Raw genomic sequence first — 10,059 nt, forward strand, 5'->3', positions numbered from 1 at the left:
TTAACTACATTGTTCGTGCTAATTCCCACTCTTACCCTGTTTCAGTCATATCTTTCCATTTTTTTTAACTTGAATTTTTAGAAACAGTTCTTAGTCCATGGTTTTCCAAGGGCATGGAACAAGCCTTGTGAAATAACTGTCTTTCAATGCATGGAAGCTAAACAACATAACAGAATTTAAGTGACAAATGAAATCATATGAGCCAGAGTAAGGGAGATGGAGCTGATAAGTTTATGCCACTTTTATACTTCTATAACCACTTGAGTTTAACAAGAACATTTCACAACTACACAATATCGATAAATATAGAGATGCAGCTAACAAAGAAAGCTCCACCTTTCTTCCCTAAGCTTAATATCTTGCGTAATCATTTGGAAAAATACAATTTATTCAGCACCTGAATCCTCAACAGCTTTCTTATATTCAGGCTTTAGCTCATAAGTTCCTTGGTTTGTTCCTCTTTTATTGTAGACACAAAGTTCATTCAGAATCTCCTTCAAGAATTGCTGCAACAAATAAATATAAAAAGAATTCCAGGGAAGTTAAAAATCCATTCAGTAACACCATAAATGACAAATAAGGGATCATTTAATCATCACGTCCTCATACAAACCGTTACAGCAGGAGAAAAAACAATCTAATCCAGAAAAAGAGACAAATTAGGCTCTAGTATTCTGCAAATTTAGTAGATTATAATAATATATAATAGAAGATAATGCCAGTGAATTAAACCTAAAACACCACTGGATAACAAAAAATAAACTAGAAACACTACTGTCCACAATGACTAAACAAAAGTAATCTGAAATATAAAAAACCAGAGATATTGCTGGTTAACCTATTTCTTGGAGTCACCAATTAAACAAGAACAACATGAAGTGATAAGTAATCAAAACATACTGGTCATTTGATTGATCTGTTTCTTGATGTCACTAACTAAACATGAATAATGTGAACCACAATTTTTTCAGTTAACTGATATAAGGTTTCCACTTAGTTGGATTAAGGCTTGCAATCGTAAAAAGATAGAAGTAGAATCAAATTATACATAATAAAGTTAAAGTAGCGCCTAGTGAGGACATGATTAAGATAATTTAAAAATGCGAGAAAAAGACCAACAGACACATGAGGCAAGTGGATGGAAGGGAAGAAGTTTGCAGCAAAAAATGCAGAGAAAGGCCAAAGAAAACTTAGCGGGAAAACCTAAAATATGAGATTGGGGTATAATGCCTTGCAAAAAATACAATAACGGATATAGATGGTTAGAAAGCTAGAATTTATGTAGCCAAACCCCAGCTAGTGGGATTAAATCTTTGGATAGTTGCTGTAACTGAGATCAGTAATGAGACGTACCGCTGGTTGATCTGTTTCTTGGACAAGCTGCTTCAAGGCCCAATTTGGCTGTCTTTCAAAAAGCTTAAACATAATATCCTCCAGTTCCCCACGATCCCTTCTAGTTCTTTTCACATCTGTTCCCTTAATGGGAGCTGCTTTCTTCTTATCCTAGACACAGATTGTTGATGATAAAGTTAGTCATCCTGTAGCTCATACACGCACCACATCCTATTCTTTGTTAATGATGGAAACTCTACATATCCAGAACGAATAAAACTGGAAAACGGAGATACGAACAACTTTACTAGGATAAACAAAAAATAAACCATAAAACATTCATTACTAACTAAAATTATAACACAAAACCAGGACTTATAAGCAGATCAAAGTAAGGTTCAGTCCAGAACAAACTCAACCAGGATAGCTATTATATCCTACCAGGACAGGCCATCTCCCCTGTTTGCTTAATTTTCCTCTATAAAAAAGAAACATAAACTCCAAAGACTGGACAAAGAAAGCTCATCAAGAAAAGCACATAAAAAGCAAAGGGCAGCATAAACTCCAATATAGGTTCTAAAATCTGAGAGGGAATATCAATACCTTAGAACTCGAAGCAACTAAGCCAACCATTCCAGGCATGGGCCTCATATGGATTCCACGATCATTGTCAATCACCTATTAAATAGCCAATGCGAGAGAGAGAGGGAGATTACACACCCCTTAGAGAGAGGGAGGCAGGAGGATACAATGTAACAGCTGAACAAAATGCACAGAGATATATTGTACTTGAATTTGTCGGTTCTTAATCATTGATTTATTTGTCCTTTCACGGCACATTTTGCTATACTCCTCCAAATTCTTGTTATGGGGCTTCATGTCAAATTTATGCTCCACAATCCCTTCCACTGCAACTTTACCTACAATATTGATAAGGGCTACCATAATATTAGTTCACAATTTCAAAGTGAAACTTTCAACCAAAAACAAATGCATATGTACCACATAAATCAAAGTATCAAGAGTATTTTTTTACTGAATTTAACTGCCCCTTAGATGAAGAGACCATTTGGCTTAGCTTAAATCATAAGAGCTTCTTCGCTAATAAGCTGTTAAACTAATAAGCTATTAAAGTCTTTGCTAATAAGAGCTTATTAATGAGGGTAATGTGAACATTTACTTGGTGAACATCAGCTTATTTGCAAGTAGCTTAAAAGCTTCAAAAAATTAAGTTATAAAGTACCAACTTACTAAAAAAGTTGTTAGAAGAGCTTATAAGCTCTTCATGTTTGCCAAACAGATAGAGTGAAAAAAAGAAAAAAGAAAAATTAAGCTTTTATGGGCTGTTCAGTACAAGTATTAATTTGTGGTAATACCATGTTCTAGGGGAATACCATGTTTGGGAAAAACAATTGTGCGGCATGAATTAGTCCAGGTTTTAACTTATCCCAACCCACCCCCACCCCCCCCCGGAATAAATTAGTCCAGAGGGTGGGATAAAAATTATGTTTTTTGGACAACTTTGCCCTTCCAATATAAAAACCCACTCTCTCGTCATTTAATGCATCTTCCAACATCTCTATCTTCTCTTCTCTCTCGGAAAAATGCCCGTCACCACTGCCACCACCATTGCTACCATACCACCGCAGCCACCGTCCACAGCCATAACTTCCAATTTCCAGATCTGTTCTTAATTTGACTTCTTCTTCCTATATCTTATTCTGATCTGTTCTTAATTTGATTTCTGATTTCTAATTTCCAGATTTGTTCAATCTGTTCTTAATCTGATTTTTGATTTCTGATTTCTGATTTCTTCTTCCAATCTGCTAATAATGCTTCTTCTTGCAGCCATGCCATAGATTTCCAAATTCTTCTTCTTCGCATTTCCATATTGTCCACCTTCAATTGTTTCCCCACTTCCCCTTTTTTCATGTTTTAAATTTGATATAAATATGATATATTTATATTTATATATACACATAATGTTTTCATTGAAATATATTTAGATATATGTTCTTTAAATATATTTTTGTAATCAAAATATCTTTAATGCAATTGAAGATATATTTTTTATAATTATAATATATTTGGACAAATGAGCAATTTGGTCATTTAACAATTAAATATCAGTAATATTTCCCTCACAGTTTGACATATCAAACATAGACTACTTATAACTTCAGGTAATACCTCATTTAACAAACATGGAATAATATTATTTACTATCATTACTATTTTGTCCCATCATTAACTTTTATCCCATCACTATTTAGTCCAAGTATCAAACGGGTCATTGAAGAGTTTATAAGCTCCCTTTGACTAAAATTTAAGCTAAGCCAAACACCTTCGAAGTATATTTTCATGTAACTTAAGCATGAACTTGTAAGAGAGTAATTCAGTTTAACTGTAGAGGTATAGTCTAAAAAAAGTAAAACCAAAATAGGTGTTACTTTGCCAGGTCATTTACCAGGAAGGAGTTCAATGTCTTGATGAAGACAATGATGCTGCTTCATTTCTCTTGGTTCTTCCAAAACTTTGCTAAACACTTTCTATGTACTCATAAGGCATTAGACATCAGAATATTCCTCTTTAAGGACTCTAATTGAGTTGATAAGTGAACTCAACTAAGTGGTTCTTCCAGATACATGGATCTTCTCCAGGCCACGCTATCAACACCCATACTACGAAAACTAAAACTATATAATGTCTTGCATTACAATCTCTTACCAAGTTAATTCAGACCTTCTGAAGCATCAATTCTAATGTAGATAGTCTTACATTTTCCATACAAGCACACACACTGGCCACCTCTATGCATGCTCAAACCCTCTCAACCAACTTTCTCTTTTTTATCTTCGATACTGTTACATCTCATCTCATGCATATTAATAAACTCAACAAAAAACAGCTAAAATCTCAAAAAATAAATAAATAGAGTTATCTTTCTAGACTAACTTCCTACCCTCACTCCCAACCTCATAGCTGGATGGCTTCCCACCTTGGTCTAGGGGTGAAAATTATCTGGTGCAAACCAAATTCATGAAACAAACTGACATATTATTGTTTAATTTTTCGATAGAAATTTCAGCTTATTTTTTTATTTAGAAATTTCCTTTTTCACTTCTATGTCTGGTTTTTGGAATTAATATTTTGATTTTTAAACAAATAAACCAAATTATACATCACTTTTTAAAAAGATGCTATTTACAAGCATGACATTGGGTGTAAAATCTATCATGACATTAGGTTTCGGTTCAGTTGCTCCTCCTCTCTGGCTCTCTTCCTCTCTCAATGCCACCATCCCAATATCCTCCTTGAGCACTTCATTCATGCCAATTCAACCGAAGAAATAGTGGGTCTCCTGAAACCTTGATAGAGTCAATATTAATGGTGGGCTCACTGTAGACAAAGTTCAGGCAGTGCTCAATGCTGTTCCTCCTAAAGCTTGAGGGAAATGTAACCACAGGCACGGTTGGATGCGTTTCATAAGCCAACATCTTGTTGCAGAGATGCCTGGAGGGGATGATGGCCTTCCACCAATTCGTTATCTCTTGTGCTGCCTCTATTTTTCATTTATTTTTGTAGTTCTGAATTTTTCATCAATGTGTTCAGTTTATTCAATTATTTCAGTTTAGCCAGTTTTATACATAATTCAGTTTGTAAACAATATTATCTTGGTCAATGACACAAACAAAAGCATGAATAAGAATTACAAAGAAATGCCATAGAATCCAAATGTTTTAAGTTACATGTGTCAAAAACAAAATATGTGGAATATCAGGTGCACAAAAATAGCAATGTAGATTATGTCATTATGAGACTTGGATATCAAGTTATCCTAAAAAACGTCAGTTTAGATTCATTAGATCAATTTTTCAAAAAGAATGGGAGAATATGGAACATCTCATTCATAAAATCAAAATAGGATGGTTAAAGTGAACTGTCTAACATTCTATGCAATCATAAAATCTCTTTAAGCAAAAAGAGAGGTTTCATCAAACAGCTATAAGACCATCTGTGTTGCATTGCTCAAAAAGTGTGGTAGTTAAGTATGAACATGTACAAAATGTGATCATAACTAAGATGATATTAGTGTGGATGTGCAACCATATAAGATAAGAAATGAGATTATAGACAATAAGGTTGAAGTGGCGCCTATTGAATATGAAATGTTGATTAAGATGGTTTTGGACATGCCTGAAGAAGACTGATAAACACACCCACGAGGCAAGTGGATGCAATGGAGGAAGTTTATAAAAAAAGGTGGGAGAGGAAGACCAAAGAGAACTTCGTGAAAAACCCCTAAACATGAAATTTGGTATAATAGCGTTACAGAGAATATGGCCTTGGATGGAGATGGTTGGAGGTTTAGTATTCATGTAATTAACCCCACCTAGTGGGATTAAGGCTTGTGATTGTTGTTGTAACTGGTATTTTCAATTTTGTAAAATTCCAGAATCTGAATGCACACCCATACCATGGTCCTCAAGTGAGCCAATACTAATAAGTTCTTAAGTAATGGGTAAGTGCTAAGGTCTGATAATCTGTAGTCACCAACATTCTCTATTTTTTAAATGCAAGAGTATATGGCCATAACGGACATCTTAGTCCAACATTTTCTGTACCTGTTACTAGTAAACAGCAACTGACTCAACCACACAACTGATCAATTGCCAAGTCACTAGTCCAAAACCAAGCAACAATTAATTGTAACATTGAGTTATGCTAGGGTGTGTTCCACCTCAATATCAATAGATATCAACCAACAAGTTCTGAACCAGTTATATCTCATGATTAAATTTCTAGTGTGCGTGAATTCATTTGGATCATAGCAGTAATGAATTGAAAATTACAAATTAAAAACAAAAATATGCATTTTCTCACAAAGTTGAATAGGTTTTTATACGTTTCACCCATTGTCTTTGATGTCTTCCTACCTATTTAGTTAGCTTCACCTTAAATTATTAATGAAAGACCTAGCAAAGTGGTCAATTTCTAATAAACAAAAATAAACATTGAACTGTTAAGAGGATATAAACTGGTATCAACAGATTCAGTCACACTGCCAACCTCCCCATACCAAGTGATGGGACAAGTATCATACACATGATGTTTGTAGAGCCATCTGAGCAAAGCTCCAACTCCAATCCTTTTGCAGTTAAGAATTCATGCAAGTTAAGTTCGTCCTTGCTTTCATTTGTCACATTTACACAATGATACCAACTTTAAGGTCATTCCAATGTATCATGTAATGAAATGGATGAAAATAAAATAGAGAAAGCCCGTTAAGCAAAACATACCAAACTTGAAAACAAGTATGATACTCACCTTGATTTGTCTCAGAAAAAACACACATTGGAACAAAGTCTTTAAACATATTCAAAGAGTAGCTTTTCGGCACGTTCCCATTTTCATTACCAGCCACCTCCATCGTGAACTAATTTTCATTCAAGCAAAATGTAAGAACAAAATATGTTTTCCCCCTGATAAGATAAACAAATAAGAAATGCACATGTGTTTTGAAACAGATAAATTCACCGTACATGTGCAAACAACCAATAATCATGATAAGCCTTTCGGTGCCCTAAAGCAGTTCTGAGTAGTTGAAGAATATAAATGGAATCGACTTTTGCAGTTCCATCAGTATTGTAATAGTTACACCCTTTTCATTTGCGGGGAAAAGGAAACAACAGAACATAAAAGTATCACTAAATAACATGTGAGGAACTTAGTATGGAAAATTTTGGCATTACCTATACTAAATTGATAAAAAAGGAACTAAGAGGTGATATCTATAAGAAAGTAAAGGTTCCTAGAATCAACAAGAAAAGGAAGGGATATATTTGTTATATTGTTTACATCAGGGGATCTAAGCTCAGACCCTGTAGGAAGTAATGAAAGGCATTCAAATATTGAAGATCTCTCAAAGGGTGAAAGGGAGAGAACCAAGACAAGTAAAATATAGTGGAGGCAGAGTTTTTAACTCTTAAAGGTCAGAATTTATGATATAAAGTCTGGAGTAATAAATGTTCACGGAAAATAAAAAAGGCCAAGATCCTTGGCTAAGAGGGGGTGGGCTGCCTAGATAGGGTAAGAAATTGATGAGTATGCTTATTCTAGATGAGTTGAAGGTGAGAAAGACAAATGATATTGTCCGCTTGTTTGGCATATGGGATGTACAAGTGTGTCCTACAGCCCAACTAACAACATTTTTTTTTTTTTGGGGGGGGGGGTGTGAGTGTTGGGGGGGGGATCCCTTTTTTCTTGTGGTCCTCTCTCAGCAACTCTACCAAGGCGAGGGGACAAGTCCTTGCCAAAACTTGGTTCCAGCCTCCAATTCACAAGGCTACCCAACTTGGTTCCAGCCTCCAATTCACAAGGCTACCCAATGTAAGAAGATGACCACCATCTTATCCACAAATACGAAACGGAATAACTGAATAGGTGATGTCCTCTGAAGTCTGAAGAGAATTACTAAATAGATTCCAAGTAAGGAGAGTTGTCAAAGGGATGTCAAGAAGATTGACTCTGGTGAGCTAAGGAGACTCACTGTATCCAAAGATAAGGCACCACCATGTGTTCTTCCTAGCTTAAGAAAGTACCTATGGCGGGGGAACTCAAGGAAGGGACAGCATGCGTACAAGGCTGATGTTAGATAATAATAAGACATGTGATACTGTCACATTGAGATCATGTGCTATATTTGGGGAGGCCTCATGCCATGTGGAACCTCCTAAGCTTACCATGTGGCAGTCATGGTATGCGCACACTCAATTTGTTATCTGTGAGTTCCACACAACTAAATTTCACACACACAAGAATAATTAAATGATAGAATAGAATTAGCAATAGCATAACCCTCTAGTGACAGTAGAAATCCTTTCAAAATAATAGTGTGAATATCACCAAGTAAACACGTATACATCTAACACGTGCCTTATTTGTCAAGTTAAGTAATGACATGTGCCTTACCCCTCGCCCCTGGTTAATGAACAGATCTTCGCTCATTAAGAGAAGGGACATGCGCAAATTAAATGCCATAATGCATGTTTTCTGTGACCAATTGAATTTGTCTCTCATGAACCAAGCATATATCAGAAGGGGGGTGGGGTGCCCATATTTGGATAACCTATTGATATGGGTATGTATATGAGAAACATTTTCACGGTAGGGACACGGAACAAGTGTTGTCTACTTTCAGGCAAGCTTGACTAGGAGCGAAAATTAAATCAGAGTTTAAACAAGTAATCCCATTAGAAATTGGAATAAACAAGAAGACTTATTTTTAGGAAGTAGTAAAGATAAGGTCTCATTTGCTTGTGCTCATCATCTTTATCAAGTTATCAACACAACAATTTCGTTTTAAATTGGAGGCAGCTTGCTCCAGTTCAATAAAATCATTCAAAACCTACCACCACTTTCTCTCTCCAGTCCAACCACTCAAATTGGTTCACCCTTCATGCAGTCCATCTTAAATTTCCTAGCAAGTTAGAAATATATTAGCCTCTCGGCGAACCCAGCATATCAGTACCTACCATCTGGAACAATCAATCTACATCAGAAAAACCTAACACGTGAAAAGACATTAACTTAAGAGATGAAAATAAATTTTAAAAAATATATTAAATCATCAAACAGAAACTATTACAATGAGGACAGCCAAAAAAAAATCTTTTGCCTCTTCAATAATTTAATATATTAACAGCAATTGATAGAAGACGTTATGATTATTTGTCAAGCACAGAGCAGGAAATCCCCTCGATCGCGACGATATCCATCCGATAAATGTTTCATCGAACAACGATTAGGACTACAGGTTAACAGCCAAAGTCCAGCCGCTGAATTTGCAGTAGATCAAGATTCCATTGAACTAACAATTTCAGCTCCAAGTCCATAAACACACGAACAAGAAGAGATTGCACGAAACTTCCAGAACATATAAACACACACATATATACATACAGAGCGAGAAGGAGAGACAGAGATATGCATATATAGACATCTATATCTGAAAGATAAATATTGAGAAGTACCTGGAGAGAAGAAGGATCGTCGGAGGGACAGAGAGGATCGACGGAGACAGTGACCTTGGCGACGGAGGGCTGAGAGTCGGCGGACGAGGACTTGGACTGAGACTGCCAAGACTTGGACACAACCAGCGGGCACTTCATCAGCCAAACCTGTCTCTCCGCTTTTCCTGAATCCAGATTACCGCCGTTGCTACCAGCACTGCGATCTTCCTCCATTCCTTTCTTCTCCGGTTGCCGTTATACTTTCTCGCTCTTCTCACAGTGGCGGTGTCTGAATCTGGAAAGGCGATGACCGAACAGGACGCAGCTGGTGAATCACAGGTCAAGTAGAAGGCACCGATCTAGGGGATTCGGTGACTCGAGATTGACTCAAATTTATGACTTGGTTTCTATGAAATAATCTCAATTCCAACTCATTTATAACTTAAAAACTCTCTTCTGTTTTTTTCAACGTCAAAAACAAGAAATGTCCTCCGTCAACAAATAGTCTTCAAGTGCAACTATTTTACCTTTTAAAAAATCTACGATCCTCTTCAGATTAGATGAATATAGAGATGAGTCGGAACAAATTTAATCCTTAACCTCACAAATATATGTAAATTATCGATAATTATACGAGAGTATGTTTGATACCACAGCCTTGTGATAACCTAAAAGTTTAAAAATATATAATGGATTATCTATCATATTCAAACAA

At 35.9% G+C, this 10,059-nt stretch overlaps 1 protein-coding gene across 1 annotated transcript; it reads right to left on the reverse strand.

Annotated features, from left to right (window-relative positions):
* Positions 1 to 212: 212 nt before the first annotated feature.
* LOC127807613 (transcription initiation factor IIF subunit beta) lies at positions 213 to 9,774 on the reverse strand. Its single transcript, XM_052345616.1, has 6 exons — positions 9,366 to 9,774; positions 6,661 to 6,769; positions 2,122 to 2,252; positions 1,936 to 2,010; positions 1,354 to 1,503; positions 213 to 506 (listed from the first exon to the last, which is right to left on the reverse strand). The coding sequence occupies exons 1-6, from the start codon at positions 9,576 to 9,578 to the stop codon at positions 387 to 389; spliced, it is 798 nt and encodes a 265-aa protein (XP_052201576.1). The 5' UTR covers positions 9,579 to 9,774; the 3' UTR covers positions 213 to 386.
* Between the last annotated feature and the right edge of the window lie 285 nt (positions 9,775 to 10,059).

This window comes from Diospyros lotus, chromosome 8 (assembly GCF_014633365.1).
Source record: "Diospyros lotus cultivar Yz01 chromosome 8, ASM1463336v1, whole genome shotgun sequence".
Taxonomy (NCBI): domain Eukaryota; kingdom Viridiplantae; phylum Streptophyta; class Magnoliopsida; order Ericales; family Ebenaceae; genus Diospyros; species Diospyros lotus.